The sequence below is a fragment of the Dendrobates tinctorius genome, unplaced genomic scaffold, assembly GCF_039654945.1.
Source record: "Dendrobates tinctorius isolate UK_male_01 unplaced genomic scaffold, ASM3965494v1 ptg000134l, whole genome shotgun sequence".
NCBI classification, from domain to species: domain Eukaryota; kingdom Metazoa; phylum Chordata; class Amphibia; order Anura; family Dendrobatidae; genus Dendrobates; species Dendrobates tinctorius.
The window spans coordinates 9,723,952-9,743,600 of NW_027361802.1; the positions used below are offsets into that span (position 1 = coordinate 9,723,952).

Here is a 19,649-nt window from a genome sequence, read left to right on the forward strand (position 1 = left end):
TGAACTTTTAGTTCCTTATTTTCTCCTATATTGGTTGGGTTGTGTGGCCGAGCCTGCCCCCTACTGGGTATTTTGTGCATTACTGATCTGTATCTTTTAATACGGTAATTTCTATTTTTATGTAATATTAAGGGTTTTATATAGATCTCTTCGCTTGGCCAATTCTTCACCACATTTGGCTACCCCGTTATTCTATATTATTTTGGTTTATTTGGATATAGTTTGAGTTGTTCCCTCTACACTTAGTGGTCCTGAAGGGGGCGCTGTCTTTCCAGGCTCACCTACATAGTAGCAATCCGAGTTCCCATCACCATGTGGGGTGTCCACAAAAAGCAGGACCCCAAGAACCGCTCACCCAACCTGAAATCCCAATGACAGCAGCCTGAAAAAAGCCAGAATCAGGAAGATGGTAGACGATGGCCAGGAGAGGTACGTCAGTGACGGGAGGAGCAATATCACCCCATAGAGCCTGACCATGTATCGGAGTCCACAGAAAGACCACTGACTGGCCCATATCTGGAGAAACTCACAGAGACCACCAATCCTGGGCCGGTATAGACTCAGTATCCACTATCTGGCCATCGAGGTCAGCCGGCACAGACAGATCTACAAGCCCAGGAAAGACAGACTGTGCCCACACTGTGACCTGGAGGATGAGACCCACCTACTGCTACACTCCACCAAATTGTAATGAATGGAAGCGGAGGCAGGGATGGTGAAGTTCCCATTCGCTTTTTTATTTTTAAAGTGGAACCTCGGGACCACGGTCCGGGGGGTTTCGAAGGGGGCGAGACTAATGAGCCCCGGGTACCCGTAGTAAAGCCCCTCAAACAGGGCCAGAATGGAATACCCGGAGGACACAGGTGCTACCTCCAGTTAGACCCCGAACACGTGGCAGCTGTCCCACCCGGACCAAAAAGCGATAACAGTAGTTACAGCAGAGTCCATAATGAGACAGGTCCTGGATCCGGGTAGTTGGTAAGAAGTCGGTTCCAGTAACTTTCACACAGTCCTTGGACTCGGATGGCTGTTGTCGGAACGGGATGGCTTTCGCCCAGATGGTTGCAGATATAAGCAGGAAGCACAGAATACTGATACTCTGTGGAGACAGATAGCATTAGACAATACACAGAGACTGCAGATGCAGCGCAGACAGGTTAGCATGAGAACCGGATGTAGCAATGATTGATACTCGTTGCTCCGGCGCTCTCCCTTTGGAGGAGAAGCCAGAAATAGCAGCCAGTGCACTGCCATTGGATAATTGCACTTTTTGAAAAATGCACGCCGTCCCTTTAAGAAGGCAGGAAAGCAGGCGGGCGGGCCCTAATAGCTCTAGTTACAGGTCTGCCGACAGGACGCCAGGAGGTGGAGGCAGGCCTGCATGCAGAGCAGCAGCGTGAGACCCAGAGGAGGCCGACTGCCGCCTAAGGACAGCGTGCGAGGCTGGAGGTGAGTGCCCAGAATGGAGGGCAGTGGCAGACCTGGATGCAGCGCCAGGACGGGGACGAGGTGTAACAGTGGCAGACCTGGACGCAGCACCAGGACGGGGACTGGGTGTAACACAAATACTCAGCAGTGAGGGACGCTCACTTCAGGAGACTGTCTGATCTCATCACAGATTTCAGCTCCATGATGAAGGAAGAGAGCAGTGCGGTATATGACTGCGGGGGAGAGAGCAGCGCGGTATATGACTGCGGGGGAGAGAGCAGCGCAGTATGTGAGCATGGGGGAGAAAGCAGCGCAGTATGTGAGCATGGGGGAGAAAGCAGCGCAGTATGTGAGCATGGGGGAGAGAGCAGCGCAGTATGTGAGCATGGGGGAGAAAGCAGCACAGTATGTGAGCATGGGGGAGAGCAGCGCAGTATGTGAGCAGCGCAGTGTGTGAGCATGGGGGAGAAAGCAGCGCAGTATGTGAGCATGGGGAGAGATCAGCACAGTATTTGAGCATTGGGGAGAGAGCAGCACAGTATGTGAGCATGGGGGAGAAAGCAGCGCAGTGTGAGCATGGGGGACAAAGCAGCACAGTATGTGAGCAGCGCAGTAAAGAGCATGGGGGAGAAAGTAGCACAGTATGTGAGCATGGGGGAGAGAGCAGCGCAGTGTGTGAGCACGGGTGAGAGCAGGACAGTGTGTGAGCGCGGGGGAGAGAGCAGCGCAGTGTGTGAGCATGGGGGAGGCAGCAGCGCAGTATGTGAGCATGGGGGAGAAAGCAGCACAGTGTGTGAGCATGGGGGAGTGAGCAGCGCAGTATGTGAGCATGGGTGAGAGCCAGACAGTGTGTGAGCGCGGGGGAGAGAGCAGCACAGTGTGTGAGTGCGGGGGAGAGAGCAGCGCTGTATGTGAGCATGGGTGAAAGAGCAGCGCAGTATGTGAGCACGGGGGAGAGAGCAGCGCAGTATGTGAGTGCAGGGGAGAGAGCAGAGCAGCATTGTTTGGCGTCGGCTTCCGGGCGCTGAAAGGCAGGAATCCCGAGCTTTGCCGTCGACGGTCTCCCATTCCTCTTCAGCCGCAGTGGAGCCTGCCGGCAGACTCCTCGATCCTGGCGTTCTGCTCACACCAGCAGTGTGGGCTCAGTTGCTGCTGCCACCTCTGGTCCAACTATGACAATGCAGCCTGGCCAGCAGCAAAAGGCTCCAGAGATTAAGTCCTTCCTTCGGTCCACTGAGCATGCTCGTGGGACGATCTCCCATTGGGGATCAGGGGTCACATGCTCAGGTCCTTCTCCTGCTCACATTGGATCTTCAGGAGAGTCCCGGAAGGACGTCGCTATAAAAGGTTCACATGGCCGCCTCGACATGCGCTATGATAGACTCTGAGGCTATAGTGTTTAGTGTATGTTTGATGACGGATGTATGAGACTGGTGACTGACTCATTAAGATTCCCACTCCTTGGATATTACGCATGAGTTAGGGTTTAGGAATCAGAGTCAGCACCGTTGCTCTGACATTGCTTAGCGCTGCAGTGTAACTACACATCACTCTCTAGCGCCCTGGGGCGTCGACCAGTATAGGCCTCTCGAACCACTGTTACCGCAGCGTCCGCCAGAGGATCGCAGTGCGCCGTATGTGCACTTTCCAGCTCAGTTGTCAGGCTGGTTAGTGGCCTCCCTCTGTGCAGACATTGCACCCGCTCAGAGCGGTGGTTCACATTGCTGTGATCTGTGATCTTAACAGGTCTCACCTATCCCCGGCTGGCGCGAACTCCGTGGAGTAACGGAGTTCGTCCGTGCAAACCCCGGGCCAGTGGTTTCCCGCCGGTGTCCGGCTTCCTCCTACGCTCATCTCTCTTCATTGCTTAGCTTCAGTTTGTCACCTCTGCACGGTGGGCCCTGGGCTGTGAACGCACCTCATATATTATTCCATCTTTATTATTTGGTGCATCCTGCCTGCCCGTAACATTATCATAGCGCCAGGGTCTGGCTAGCAATGACGGACGAGCAGCGCCTGCAGCGAAATGTCCAGCAGCTGGAGGGCAGGTTGTCAGCTCTCGAGTGGTCAGCCTCAACTGCGGACGTCACGGCAGTTGCCGTCCAGGCAGCGGCAAAAGCTGTCTCCCGCGCCTCCACGTCCATTCCTGCTCCGACGTTGTCCCGTCTCCCATTGCCCGACAAGTTCTCGGGTGACAGCGCCTCCTGTAGGGGTTTCATGAGCCAGTGCTCTATCCAGCTTGAGCTACTAGCCACGCGATTCCCCTCAGAACGGGCCAAGGTGGGGATCATCACCTCCCTTCTGTCGGGCAGGGCTCTGGAATGGGCCATTCCACTGTGGGAGCGTGGTGACCCCGTGGTACTGAGTGCCGCCCAGTTCCTGACATCCCTGAAACAGGTCTTTCTGGGGCCACGGGTCACACACACGACACCTCTCTTCAGTTGTTGGCATTAAAAGAAGGCTGGTAGTGCAATAAGAGACTGCGCTGCTGTGGTAGAATTCAAGGTATCTTTATTGCCAACGCGTTTCCTGAGCCAGTCCCAGCTCACTTCATCAGGGCATTGATGCCCTGATGAAGTGAGCTGGGACTGGCTCAGGAAACGCGTTGGCAATAAAGATACCTTGAATTCTACCACAGCAGCGCAGTCTCTTATTGCACTACCAGCCTTCTCTTTGTACCAAGTCCTTGGCCCTCGTGCAGACTGCTGCAGCTGTTTTATGCGATTATAGGTGTTGTGACTCTCACAACCCTATCAGGTGAGCCTAACACTTGCTGTGTACTCATCTACTTTCCATACAGACCTACGCATTGGAAGCGCCCTGTCTCCCCCTTTTCTTTTCACAGTTGTTGGCATTAACACATGGTTCCTTCTCGGTCTGCCATTATGCCATCCGCATCCGGACACTGGCTTCCGAGCTGGAATGGCCTGACAAGGTGCTCATCCCTGTGTTCTGGAGAGGTTTGGTGGAGCACGTCAAGGATGCTCTAGCCACCAGGGAGGTTCCCGTTAGTCTGGAGGAGCTTATTACCCTCTCCACCCGCATAGATCTCCGTTTTACGGAGCACGGGTTGGAGCGCTCTCAATACAGACCAAGGGTTAGGTTGGCTCCCGCCTTCTCTAAACCCCTGGAACCACCCGATCTGGGAGTCATGCCTCCGGAGGCCATGGAGGTGTGTTATGAATGAGTCACCGGAGGAGGAAAAAACAAAAATGCAAGCTAAGTCCAGAAAACCGGAGAGGTTGGTAGCTAGCGGATTGCAGACCCCTGATCCAGTTCACAACAACTAGCAGTAGCCGTGGAGCATGCCTACGGTGGTCCTAGACGCCTCGTCACAGCTGGAGATCTAAATAAGACTAAAGAAAGAAAGGGGAAATCTAAACTGCCCCAGAGCAGACCCCAAAGCAATAGACAGCCCCCAACATGTATTGACGGTGAAAAAAGATGAAAACACAAACACAGACAGAAAGACAGGCAGAGCAAATGATGGGGCCCTCGCTAACTAGAAAGGACAGGAAAGAAAAGCAACTGTCTGCAATCACGCAAAAACCCTGCCAAAAATAATGTCCAACACGTCTGATAGAGAAGGCCCTGAAGTCGCTAGACTTCAAAATCACTATATCAGCACTCAAGGTTATTTTCACTAGAAGGTTGAAACAAAAGCGCAATAGGGTCTTATCCGGGTAAAATGCTCAATTACTAAATGTGTTAAACTCACCTTCTCAAAGATAAAATAAAGCTTGTATAGTGAGTCAGCCTGCTGCACGTCCAACGGTCCACAGCGGAACCGTACCACAACTCAATAAGGAATAAATTCTTGGACTTTGAGTGCGCTGCCAGACGAATTCAATAACCACACAAGGTTAAAAAAGTTAACCCTTTAATCCCTACGCGTTTCGAAGCGTAACGCTTCTTCTTCAGGGGTATCTACCCCTGAAGAAGAAGCGTTACGCTTCGAAACGCGTAGGGATTAAAGGGTTAACTTTTTTAACCTTGTGTGGTTATTGAATTCGTCTGGCAGCGCACTCAAAGTCCAAGAATTTATTCCTTATTGAGTTATATCAGCACTCAGGTATATTCTGAAAACAGAGCAAAGAGATCAACTGATCAGAGACAAAAATGGAATTCAGCCAGTCCCAGCCAGGGCTGGCTGAACACAAAAACTAAGTAAACCAGACAAAATCTCATGGAACAATAGCAGAGCAAAAACTTAGCTTTGGAAGACAGGAACTGAACTGGAGGCCAGAGCAGAGAAATCACCAGCAACCCTACAGGGCGTCGGCTGCCTTATATCCACTCAGAGATTCCTGATGTCCAATCGCAATCCACTAGTTCAGGTGACAGGTCTCTCCCATCCAAATCAGTTTCACCACCTCCTTTCACCAGCAGAGGGAGTTCATCGGACACCAAAGGTGAGCATGAAAATGAGCTCACAACAGAGGTGTCTCGCACCGGCTCCAAGTCTTGCCCGGCGCGAACCTCCACACTCTGTTTCCAGTGTCGACAGCCTGGTCACCTGACCAACAGGTGCCCACAGCGGTCAGAAAACGGCCGCATCTAGTGGTAGTCGGAGGAGGTCTACTAGACACTAGAACTTTCTCCTCCAAACTGTCCTTTAGAGGGACGTTAGAGAGCGGAGTTTCCACCTGGGAGGTAGAGGTCTGCATGGACTCCGGTGCGGAGGGAAACTTTATGTCCTCGGCCTTCGTCCAGCGGCACGCAGTTCCTTTGGTGCTACTTCCTCACCCCGTGACTATTAGGGTGGTGAATGGTTCGACCTTACCATCTCAAATTACACATCAGACAGCTCCCCTTAGGCTCTCGCTCTCGTCATCCCACTATGAGACATTGTCCCTTCTCATTATGCCCGAAGGCATCGATAAGGTTCTCCTAGGAGTTCCCTGGTTGCGTTGCCATTCTCCCCATATAGACTGGTCCTCGGGGAGAATACTGGGCTGGAGCAAGGCCTGTAAGGGTAGCTGCGTGAGAGAGTGCGTTCAGGTAGCCTCTACCGAGGTCCCCGCGGATCTCTCTGCACTCTCAAAGCCCTACCAACAGTACACAGACGTGTTCTCTAAAAAATCTGCAGAGACTCTTCCGCCCCATCGTCCCCACGACTGTCCTATAGACCTTTTGCCAGGCACGGAGCCTCCTTGAGGTTGCGTGTACCCCCTGTCTCTCCCAGAGACAGAAGCCATGTCACAATACATCAGGGAGAACCTGGCAAGGGGGTTTATTAGGAAGTCAGTGTCACCAGCGGGGACGGGGTTCTTCTTCGTACAGAAGAAGAATGGAGAGCTGCGTCCTTGTATTGATTACAGGGGTTTTAACGCCATAACTGTCAAAAACGAGTACCCTCTTCCCCTGATATCTGAGCTGTTCGACAGGTTGCGTGGGGCTCAGATCTTTACTAAGCTAGATCTACGGGGGGCTTACAACCTGATATGAATTTGTGAGGGGGACGGGTGGAAGATGGCCTTTAATACCAGGGATGGCCACTATGAGTATCTGGTCATGCCCTTTGGCCTCTGTAATGCACCAGCCACCTTCCAAGACTCGTGAATGATGTCTTTTGGGATATGCTCTCCACCTCGGTGGTGGTCTATCTGGACGACATCCTTATCTTCTCTCCAGATTTCGCCTCTCACCAGAGAGACGTCTGCAAGGTCTTCGACCGATTGCGGGCAAATTCTCTCTTTGCCAAGTTGGAGAAGTGCCAGTTTGAGCAGGAGTCTTTGCCTTTCCTGGGCTATATCATCTCGGCCCAGGGGATGGCTATGGATCCTGCCAAATTGCAGGCGGTAATGGACTGGCAAGAACCCCACTCTCTTAAAGCTGTGCAGCGTTTTTTGCGTTCAATAATTACTACCGCTAATTCATTCCCCACTTCTCCACCCTGGTGGCTCCCTTGGTTGCCCTCACCAAAAAGGGAGCCAATCCCAAGATTTGGTCGGAACAGGTCTCCGAAGCCTTCTTGGCCATTAAGACCCATTTTGCTGGCACTCCTATCCTCCATTGTTCCAATGTGGATAAACCCTTCATTCTAGAGGTAGATGCCTCGTCCCTCGGTGCAGGAATGGTCCTTTTCCAGAAGGATGCCCGAGGTTGGAAGCACCCCTTCTTCTTTTTCTCTAGGACCTTTTCACCGGTGGAGAGAAACTACTCTATCTGGGACAGGGAGCTGCTGGCTATGAAGTTGGCCTTCTCCGAGTGGAGACATCTGGAGGGAGCTCGGTTTCCCTTTCAGGTATACACCGACCATAAAAACCTGGTTTACTTGCAAACAGCCCAGCGGCTGAACTTTCGCCAAGCCAGGTGGTCACTTTTCTTCTCCCGTTTCCGCTTCACCCTGCACTATCTGTCCAGTGAGAAGAACGTCCAGACTGATGCCCTCTCTCACTCGGTGGTGTCAGCGGAGGAGGAGGCTGAGCCTCGCCTAATCGTCCCCTCCGAGAGTCTGAGGACCGTGGCCCCGGTCACCCTTGAGTCAGTGCCACTGGGCAAGACTTTTGTGCCCCGTGCGGCCAGAGGTTCTCTCATGGGCTCACGCGTCTCCGGTGGGCAGTCATTTTGGAACAAGGCGGACCACGGAACTCTTAGCAAGGAGTTATTGGTGGCCGCATTTGGCTCGGGATGTGGGAGAGTACATTTGGGCATGCGTCTCCTGCGCCCAGAACAGGTCCTCTAGGCAGAGACTGGCTGAACTACTTTACCCCTTGCCGGTGGCGGACAGACCTTAGGAGATGGTCGGCATGGATTTTGTGGTCGGCCTGCCAAGTCCAGTGGCAGCACAGTCATCTGGGTGGTCACCGATCATTTTTCAAAAATGGTGCATCTGGTGCCACTCTCGCGGCTGCCTTCTGCTCAAAGCCTAGCTGCGTTGTTCATAAAGCACGTATTGCGCTTGCACGGTATGCCGGACAAGATAGTGATCGGGGTCCCCAGTTCGCGTCTCGGTTTTGGAGGGAGCTCTGCAGTCTGCTCAGTATTGAGCTAAATTTATCTTCTGCCTATCACCCCGAGATGAACGGGTTGGTTGAGTGAGCTAACCAAACCTTGGTCACATACCTGCGACATTTTGTCTCGGCCAGGCAGGAAGACTGGGCATCCTTACTACCATGGTCAGAATTTGCCCTGAATAAAACAGTAGCTGATTCCACCGGTCAGACCCCGTTCCTCCTTAACTACGGCCAGCATCCACGTGTTCCTGTCCCGATGCCAGTGTCATCCACTGATTCCAGGGTGGCAGACTGGGCAGTGGAGGCTCGCGACATTTGGGACCGCACTCAGGATGCCATCTGGGCCTCCAAGGAGAGAATGAGGGCGTCCGCCGACACACACTGGCGTCCCACCCTGACTTTTGCCCCTGGCGACTTGGTGTGGCTCTCTACCCATAATATCAGGCTGCAGGTCGAGTCCACCAAGTTTGCGCCTCGCTATATTGGTCCCTTCAAGGTTCTAGAGCAGATCAATCCTGTGGTCTAGTGGTCTATCGCCTGGCCCTTCCCCCTCACTTGGCCATCTCTCACACTTTTCACATGTCCCTCCTTAAACCTGTTCATTTGTCCCTGTTTTCCGAGTAATTCTGCCGGGACATCCAACCTGTCTTCAGACGAGTTTGAGGTCAATGCCATCATGGGATGCAGGGTGGTGCGTGGCAAAAAGTTTTATTTGGTGGACTGGAAGGGTCATGGTCCAGAAGCTCAGACCTGGGAGCCAGTGGAGAATGTCCACTCTCCGCTCCTTATTGCAGCATTTGAGCGCAGCAAGGCAGCCCTAGGAGGGGGGTAATGTTAGGCATCGGGTTCCAGGCGCTGCACAGCAGGAATCCTGAGCTTTGCCATCGACGGTCTCTCGTTCCTCTTCAGCCACAGTGGAGCCTGCTCAGCAGACTCCTCAATCCCGGCATTCTGCTCACACTAGCAGTGTGGGCTCAATTGCTGCTGCCATCTCTGGTCCAACTATGACAATGCAGCCTGGCCAGCAGCAAAAGGCTCCAGAATCTAAGTCCTTCCTTCGGTCCACTGAGCATGCTCGTGGGACAATCTCCCATTGGGGATCGGGTGGTCACATGCTCAGGTCCTTCTCCTGCTCGCATTGTATCTTCAGGAGGGTCCCGGAAGGACGTCGCTATAAAAGGTTCGCATGGCCGCCCCGACATGCGCTATGATAGACTCTGAGGCTATAGTGTATGTTTGATGACGGATGTATGAGACTGGTGACTGACTCATTGAGGTTCCCACTCCTTTGATATTACGCATGTGTTAGGATTTAGGAATCAGAGTCAGCACCGTTGCTCTGACACTGCTTAGCGCCGCAGTGTAACTACGCATCACTCTCTAGCACCCTGGGGCGTCGGCCAGTATAGGCCTCTCGAACTACTGCTACCGCAGCGTCCTCCAGAGTAGCGCAGTGCGCCATATGTGCCCTTTCCAGCTCAGTTGTCAGGCTGGTTAGTGGCATCCCTCTGGGCAGACATTGCACCCGCTCAGAGCGGGGTTCACATTGCTGTGATCTGTTATTTTAACAGGTCTCACCTATTCGCCGGCTGGTGCGAACTCCGTGGTGTAACGGAGTTCGTCCATGCAAGCACTGGGCCAGTGGTTTCCCGCCGGTGTCCGGCTTCCTCCTATGCTCATCTCTCCTCATTGCTTAGCTGCAGTTTGTCACCTCTGCACGGTTGGCCCCGGGCTGTGAACGCACCTCATATATTATTCCATCTTTATTATTTGATGCATTCTGCCAGCCCATAACAAGTATGTGAGCGTTGGGGAGAGAGCAGCGTGGTATGTGAGCATGGGGGAAATAGCAACACAGTATATGAGTGTGGAGGAGAGAGCAGGGCAGTATCTGAGTGTGCAGGAGAGAGCAGCGTGGTATGTGAGTGCAGGGGAGAGAGCTGAGCAGTGTGAGTGAGAGTGCGGGGGATAGAGCAATTTGTGAGCGTGGGGGAAAGAGAGCAGCACAGTGAGTAAGCACATGCCATAGACTTCGAGAAAGAGAACAGTCCATAGCCCCCATCCATCGTTCCTACAGTCCCTAGCCCTGCTTTACAGTTGCTTTAGCAAAAGTAATGTGTTGTTGACCACCCCCGGGTTAGCCCCCCCTTAGTGAGAATTTGGGTAAAAAATGACTACATTCGTTAGATCTTTGTTAGATCCGGTTTGATCAACCAAAACTAACGTTAGATCACCCCTACAAAATGAGATATTTACGATCTTTTCCAGGGGGGGCTAACCCGTAGCTAGCCCCCCCAACTATGAAATTTGCAGTTTTTTGGATGGATTCTGATAGATATTCGTTAGATCCGGTTTGATCAGCAAAAATTAGCGTTAGATCTCCTTTCGTTTCCGAGATATTGGGGGTGTCAGGTGGGGGGGTTAGCCCCCCCTAATTTGAAATTTGCCATTTTTTGGATGGATTCTGATAGATATTCGTTAGATCCGGTTTGATCAGCAAAAATTAACGTTAGATCTCCTTTCGTTCCCGAGATATTGGGGGTGTCAGGTGGGGGGTTAGGTACGGGTTAGCCCCCCCTAATTTGAAATTTGCCGTTTTTTGGATGGATTCTGATAGATATTCGTTAGATCCGGTTTGATCAGCAAAAATTAACGTTAGATCTCCTTTCGTTCCCAAAATATTGGGGGTGTCAGGTGGGGGGTTAGGTACGGGTTAGCCCCCCCTAATTTGAAATTTGCCGTTTTTTGGATGGATTCTGATAGATATTCGTTAGATCCGGTTTGATCAGCAAAAATTAACGTTAGATCTCCTTTCGTTCCCGAGATATTGGGGGTGTCAGGTGGGGGGTTAGGTACGGGTTAGCCCCCCCTAATTTGAAATTTGCCATTTTTTGGATGGATTCTGATAGATATTCGTTAGATCCGGTTTGATCAGCAAAAATTAACGTTAGATCTCCTTTCGTTCCCGAGATATTGGGGGTGTCAGGTGGGGGGTTAGGTACGGGTTAGCCCCCCCTAATTTGAAATTTGCCGTTTTTTGGATGGATTCTGATAGATATTCGTTAGATCCGGTTTGATCAGCAAAAATTAACGTTAGATCTCCTTTCGTTCCCGAGATATTGGGGGTGTCAGGTGGGGGGTTAGGTACGGGTTAGCCCCCCTAATTTGAAATTTGCCGTTTTTTGGATGGATTCTGATAGATATTCGTTAGATCCGGTTTGATCAGCAAAAATTAACGTTAGATCTCCTTTCGTTCCCGAGATATTTCCGATCGTTTTCTGGGGAGGGCTAACCCGTAGCTGTCTGAATGCAAAATCCTACAGAGACAAGTAGCGGCTTGGAAAATTCATTGTGGTGGTCTAGACTAGAAATAGGAAAAGCAAATGACCCCAGTAACAGCAAACGTCGCATGTGACCACTGGATATAAGGCCTCTTTCACATGATCTTAGTTTTGTGCATGTGTATTTCACGATGAAATGTACCCATTGAAACCGATGCGTTTATTCTCATATGCGTTATTTTCACGCATACGCAAATGCGTGTAAAAAAAAAATAACAATTACAGGATGTTCTATTTTGTAGCATATTACACGATTAGCCCATTAATACAAATCACTGGGCTGCGTGAAATATGATGGGAAATGCGCAGTGACAACGCTGCATTTTTAACGCACGCATACGCATATGATCATGTGAAAGAGGCCTAAAGGTAACATAATCACTAGTGCGGTCTGCAGAGCGCCTGTGTAGCTAGTTTCTGCCTATCTATGGTCACTTTATAGGAGTAATATTGGTCTTTGCATGGTGTTTTATTCAGTCACAGTATGGCAGTATTATTTCATTACTACGTTTGTGTAACTCTCATCAGAGTGGGGGCAAGTAGGAAATCTTGGTGCGTTCCCACAGTTTTTTCCCAGAACTTAACCCCTGGTAGTAGCTGATCTGTAATCCAATGTGAGCATGTGATGTATGGTGCTGAAGGGGTTCCCCGGGATTTCCCCAGGCTGCAGAACGCTGGTGGGGTGACGTCACCCTGCCAGCGGGAAAGCTCAGGGAATCCTTACAGTGCCACAACAGAGGGATGCCGGTGAGCAGTGCTCCCCTGCACATCATCCTCCCGCTGCGCTGCAGTGGCACCGGTACTCATGGCCTCCCTTGCTGTCGGCTACCTGTGGGTCTAGTACTGCAGGGCTTGTCTGTGGTTCCCTGGCGTTTCCCCGGCATAGGACACTGGAGGGGCGACGTCACCCCGCCAGCAGGAGACACCAAGGAACCCCTGCAGTACCACATTCAGAGTTTAATTCCGGCTCAGAGAAAACAGGTGTCATATTTAAGCAGTTTGAACTTAGGCTGTGTGCACACGCTGCGGAAAAGGTGCGGATTCATCCGTGCGGATTTTGTAAAATCCGCAGGTAAAACCGCAGGTCAAAATACCTGCGGTTTTACCTGCGGATTGCTCTGCGGTTTTGCCCTGCGGTTTTTCATCTCCTCAATGGAGGAGATGGCAAACCGCAGGGGAATCCGCAGAAAGAATTGACATGTCAATTCTTTCTTCGGATTGAAAACCGCAGATAATCCGCGCGGAAAATTCCGCACCGTCTGCATTGCGGTTTTTGATTCCCATAGGGAATCATGCTACTGTACACCGCAGCAAAAACTGCTGCGGGTCCGCAGCGGCCAAAACCGCTGCGGAACCGCAGCAAAATCCGCAGCGTGTGCACACAGCCTTAGCCTACGTCAGCAGATAAACATTGATATGCGTCTATGACTTATCAAAAGTTACCTGAAAGCTAAATACAGGGCAGGAAATGCAACAGGTGGCATAGCGGCAGAACAGAGGAGCGCAGCATGATGGAGCCGATCACATACTCATCAGCTCCCTAAGCACTGCATGATGCCACTGAAAACCACATGTGGAAAAACCAGGTGGGGCAATGGCTTGAAAACCCACTTAGCTCCTTTTACATTTGCATGTAGTTTTATCAACACAATGTATCAACTTTTGAGTGATTTTGATCCCACCCTCTGTTTGACCCTGTGTGTGACCTATTCTTTGGATGTTCAGCTTCACTTTAGTCATAAGAGCAGGCAGAGAAACACATCTCGTACAAGTGTGATCACTAAATGTGAAGGTCGGTATTGATTTCCTATGTATGGCATATTTCTATGCAGGAAGGTCTGATCTGCTGTGTGTAATCTGTGCATGAGTGTGTGTATGGATCTGCTGGTCAGTGTGTGCAGATATGGATGGCAGCAGGAGAATGGATGCAGAGAGCTGTGTGTTACGAAATTTAATCCCACTTTAAGCACATAAGTGCACAATAGGAAAATGTGCCAAGTAGCTGCAAACCTGTCCTTTACTTCAAGCCTCCCCATTACGTTATTTGTGTTGGCCAATTTATTCATATATAGGATATTAGTCATTCACACGAGTGTTGAATGCTTCACTGAAATGCTGAGAACTGGCAGCAGAGCTGGGCTAGTGACCACATGACCAGCCTAGTCGTGCTATTACATAGCTGGCATGCGCCTAGTTCCCGGCGCTGCAGCACCCAGACGGCACCTCGGAGTGGAGCGCCACTGGTGTCATTATTCTGTGTGTCTGCAGGACAATACAGGCCTGCTGACAGCTGCATAGGGTAGCATTAGGTGGAAGATTCCCTTTAAGCACACCAACATATATAAATCCAAAAGAAAAGCATGATGCCCATTAAAGAGGCATTCCCAGCCTGATGTGTGTGCAGAGGCATGCCGTCTGAGGCAGCTAATTATCTTATCTGTCTCCTCCTCCAGCTTCTGTGTTTAGATGGCGGACATCATCCAGTATACTTGAGGAACTCCCCTGCTGTGGCACTGTTCTCTTCCATGCAGGCTCATGTGCAGATTGCAAGTACACGAGAGTGTGCCAGATGTCAGCGATCCAACCACCTCCAGCTCATGAACCAGAGGAGAAGGGGCCAGAGAAATGAAACTGCATTGAAAATTATTAATTCTCTGAGGGGCAGACGACAGGCCGTGCTCTGACCATCAGTGAATGACGACAAGAATAAGGCTGCTAGCAGCATTTTCTCCCCACTACTTTCCCACCCAGTCTTACGATGACATGACGGGACGGTGAAGTAGTGGGGAAACAAAAAATTGTAATGATAGTCCGATTCAAAGTGAATGGGACCGTCACCTCACCTTTTTTTCTTTCCTGCCATGATGGCAGTCATTGATGGGGAAAAATTGTGAGCATGGACAAAGCCTTAAAGAGTACCTGAACCTTTACTCTGCATTCTGTCATGCTGTGGCTGATGCCCACAGCATGACAGAAAACGGTGTGCAGCTGCAGCTGTGCCCGAGGCCTCCTGCAGCCCGCAGTGCTGCTGCAAATGCAACGTCCCCCCTCCTACCGCCACCAGAGCCAGGAATCGCTTGACTGATCTGGCAAAATGCTAAATGAGTCAAGGTCCTTGCGCCGGGGGCAGGCCAGGAGTGGCTGCGATGCGGTCACTTCCTGGAATGAAGGCCACGCCCCCTGCAACATCACATGATGCAGCAGACTGCTGCGTCACGTGACGTTGGCTCTTGGCCCATTCAATGGCTGTGGGTGGGTGGGCTTCAGCGGCAGTGGCGTTATGCCTAAAGACCTGGTTCATCACCAGATCATTGAAGGTTTCCACTCACCAGATTCGGCAGGGGTAGGGGGCCCCCGGCCGCTGCAGCGGCATTGGTGGACAGATGTCCCGCCGCACTGCCGCACATACCTTACTGTCATGCTGTGGCCCGCAGCCACAGCATGACAGAATTAAAAAAAAAAAATAAAAAAAAGGTTCCGGTACCCTTTAAACAAAATCTATTTTTTGATGACAGTTCAACTTTACAATGAAATTCCAACCAAAACACTGAGATGTCCATGGTGTATTGGCAATTAAGTAGGATCACTTTCCATGTTACATGCTTATTTGAAACTATTATTATTTATTTCTATAGCGCCATTAATTCCATGGTGCTGTACATGAGAAGGGGGGTTACATACAAAGTTATAGATATCGTTAACAGTAAACAGATTTACAATGACAGACTGGTACAGAGGGGAGAGGACCCCGTCCTTGCGGACTTACATTCTACGGGATAGTGGGGAAGAGACAGAAGGTCAGGGGTGCAGCAGCTCTGGTGGTGGTGAGGCGGCAGCGGTGGTGAGGCGGCAGAATGGTTATTGCAGGCTGTAAGCTTTCCTGAAAAGATGGGTTTTCAGGTTCTGTTTGAAGGATCCGAGGGTGGTGGATTCTGGAAATATTTTTGAGTTGCAGGCGACAGGAGGTGGCAAGAGATTGGACGTGCGGTTTGAAGGACAGGGCAGAGTCGAGAGTTACTCCAAGGCAGCAGATTTCAGATGTGGGAGAGAGCGTGATGCTGTTTACCATAATAGATAGATCAGGTAGGGAAGATACATGAGATGGAGGAAAGATAATGAGTTCAGTTTTGTCTACGTTGAGTTTTAGGAAGCGAGAGGTGAAAAATGAGGATATGGCTGATAGACACTCTGGGATTCTGGACAGCAGAAAGGTGACATCTGGGCCAGAGAGGTAGATCTGAATGTCATCTGCATACAGGTGGTACTGGAAGCCATGGGACTTTATGAGTTATCCTAGGCCAAGAGTATGGATAGAAAAAAGTAGGGGCCCCAGGACAGAGCCTTGGGGGACTCCAACAGAGAGGGGGCGGGATGAGTAGGTATTGTGGGAGTGGGAGACGTTGAATGTGCGGTCAGAAAGGTATGAGAAAATCCAGGATAGGGCGAGGTCTTTGATGCCAAAGGAAGAAAGAATCTATAGCAGGAGGCAGTGGTCAACTGTGTCAAAGGCAGAGGACAGGTCAAGAAGGAGGAGGATGGAGAATTGTCCGTTAGCTTTGGCTGTTAGTAAGTCATTAGTAATTTTGGTCAGGGCAGTTTCAGTGGAGTGGTGGGGGGTGGAAGCCAGATTGCATGATGTCAAGGAGGGAGATAGATGAGCGGTGGGAGGAAAGTTGAGCATGGACATGCTATTCAAGGAGTTTGGAAGCAAATGGGAGCAGTGATATGGGGCGATAGCTGTGCATAGCAGTTGGGTCAAGGTTTGATTTTTTGAGGATGGGTGTTATGGTGGCATGTTTGAAAGCAGAGGGGAAGGTACCAGAAGTTAGGGATAGGTTGAAGAGATGGGTTAGGGCTGGAATGATCATGTTAGTGAGGTTGGGGAGCAGATGGGAAGGGATGGGGTCAAGTGCACAGGTGGTGAGGCGTGATTTGGAAAGGAGATGAGTAAGCTCTCCTTCAGTGATGTTGGAGAGGGAGGTTATTAGGGAGGGGCAGAGGTCTGGTATGTGGAGCGGTTGGGGTGGTGGAACTGTGAAGGTTTGCCTTATTTGGTCAATCTTGTTTTTGAAGTAGGTGGCAAAGTCCTCAGCAGAGATATGGGGAGTTGGAGGTGGCAGTGGTGTGCGGAGGAGAGAGTCGAATGTGCTGAACAGTTGTTTTGGGTTGTGGGATAGTGAAGATACAAGGCTTGTTAAATAGGTCTGTTTAGCAGAGGTGATGGCTGATTTAAAGGCAAGTGTAGCTTGTTTGAAAGCAGTGAAGTCGTCTGGCAGGCGTGTTTTCTTCCAACGCCACTCTGCGACCCTGGATGCTTGTCGAAGTTTTTTGGTGAGGTTGTTGTGCCAGGGTTGCCTATTGGTTTGTCGCACTTTAACATGCATGAGAGGAGCGACTGAGTCTATGGCTGATGTGAGGGTGGCATAACACTAACTAGACATATACCTTTTAATATCTTATTAGTGACAAGAAAAAAACATACTAGCTTATCCATTTAATTGTTTTCCTATTTTTGTTTTTAGATGCCACGAAAACCCTCTATTGATAGTCAGACATTAAAAAACACATTAAAATCTTATCCTGGCATTTTCAATGCTAATGGAGAGTTAAAGTCAGCCTCTGATCCTATCTGGAGGGAAGTATGTTCTCACCCCTCCTTGCAGAAATATAGCTCCTTGATGGAAGAATCAGAAACTTCCCAGGCTATATTTAAACCCAAACAGATACATGACTATGTATTTCAAAATAGGTATGATCTGCAGACGTTCTTACGTATGGAACATAACATCTTGCCTCAATCAAAAGATACAGAAATTAAGGAGTTGTGGCCTGACACAAGCACATCTGATGAAAACTCTTCAGAGGAACACTCTTCAGAGGGTGGCTTTGTGCGCACACAGGGACGAGAACCAACACTTCTATGGCATGTATTAATCCCTTATGACCAATACTTAGAGATCAAGCCCAAAACAGTGTTCTATAATGAGGGTGACAGCAAAAAGAGGCGCAGGGTGCTCAAAAAACACGCATGGACTTCTATTATAACAGAGGTTCTTTATAAACAGCATGGACTCCCATGTGCCTTCTCCTTTAGGAGGAACAAAGTTCGTATGGGTGAAGACAAAGCAAGAAAGTTCTTAACTGCAAATGGGCATTGCACAGAGTGCAAAGCAGCAGTGTATATTTCTGCAGAAGAGGAACCTAATCTGGGAAACCCTTTAATTCTTCATGTTCGAGCCCCTGACACAAGACCCATACCACACTCCAAAAAAAATCAGTTGACAGGTGAGAAGAGAAGGAAACTTGGAGAAGAAATGTTAAAAACTTTACCCTCCAATTGGAGACGAGAAACAATTGATTCCGAAATAGCATTTGGAGAAAAGGAACCACCAACCATACCATCACTAAGAATTTGTCAAGATGCTAGGCAAGAAGCTATGGATAGGATGTTTGGTACACCAAAGTTGAAAGATCCAGTTTTATCACTGTCTCAGATGAAGAGTACTCATAAGTATGCAGGAGATATTCATACTATCTCATATGATGGTTTTTTTGTTCATTATTGGTCAAAGGAACAAATATATATTTTTAAGAAGTATTGTTCAAAGCATTGCTTCCCTCGCATTCAAGTAGATGCCACAGGGAGTTTGGTATTAAAAATAAAAAGAGAAAATAAATTGTCTGCTCATATTTTTTTATATGAGATTGTTATTAACTTTGAGAATACACAAATGAGTGTATCTCAAATGTTGAGTGAAACTCAAGATACTCCAACTATAACTTTTTGGCTGGAAAAATGGATAAAGGATGTGCAGAAATTGCCTAAAGAATGTGTCTGTGACTTTTCTCATGCATTACTTGGTGCATTGTCACGAGCTCTAAATGACTGTAGCCTTAACACATACTTGAGGACTTGCTTGTTCCTCCTACTTGGCAATAAAAGTGAAAAACCGAAATGCTATATACGAGGAGATGTTGCCCACCTGATTAAAACTGTATGTCGGTGGAAGTGCTTTCCAAAAAATGCAAAACTTGTGAGGAAGTTCTATATACGATGTGTTGGACTTCTGGTCAAGTGTGAATCATTTGACATTCTTAAACAGCTTGTTCTCAGTACCTTTATTCTTTGTGTATCTGAGACAACAGGTAACATCAGTGATCGTGAAACATCAAAATATAAAACATCAAAGGCATACCTTTGCCATTGCATTGAGACTGGGAATTTGAGAATTATTGATGAGTATCTGGAGAATTGTCAGGAGACTGAAATACTCAGTGATGAAAATGAAAAGAACTATAGTGAGCCACTGTCAGGATGGCTAAATGACATTGTGCAAGAAGCAGAAACTGCAAGTCTAGAACAAGGGGAACAGCCAAACCCTTACTTCTGTCCAGATTTTTCTCATAAACTAGTTCACCTTCTGAAGTATTTTCCTATTTGGACATCTGTGATGCAACCAGTTTTTAAATCACCAAATAAAACAGCCTCTTCTGCATCAGTTGAGGGAGATTTTGGCCTTTTGAAGAACTCCATTCTTCAGCATATTCAAACTCCAATGCGAGTTGACAAATTTGTTGCATTGCATTTAAGTGCTCTGTGTGGGCGCTCAAAAATGGCAGCTGCTGTACATGTCACAGAAAGTAACAGTTTAGTAACATTGCAAAAGGAAGAGGTCATCGATGAATCTGCCATAGACAAACATGGGCAGCAGGAAAAAAGTAATGAAAAAGAAGTTGTTAGTGAACACATAAAGAAACTGACAGACACTCTCCTGCCTCTTCAACAATTTATGAAAGAAACAAGTGTTTTAGAAAGTAGGAACACGGAACAGAGTGTGGTAGAGCTTAGGGAAGAAGAATGTTGGCGGGGTAAAACCAACTCTCAATTGAAAATTGTACATACTCCCATAGCACAAAATGA

At 49.3% G+C, this 19,649-nt stretch overlaps 1 protein-coding gene across 3 annotated transcripts in view; it reads left to right on the forward strand.

The window, feature by feature from the left end:
- Nucleotides 1-1,345: 1,345 nt before the first annotated feature.
- Nucleotides 1,346-19,649, forward strand: part of LOC141048341 (sialidase-3-like) — a 75,361-nt gene continuing 57,057 nt past the window's right edge. For all 3 annotated transcript variants that reach the window (XR_012220031.1, XM_073543823.1, XM_073543822.1), the window contains exon 1: nt 1,346-1,449. Coding sequence is in view for 2 of the 3 variants with exons in the window: in XM_073543823.1 (XP_073399924.1) it covers nt 1,382-1,449 (68 nt within the window). In the remaining variant the exon portion in view is untranslated. The remainder of the gene's footprint in view (nt 1,450-19,649) is intronic.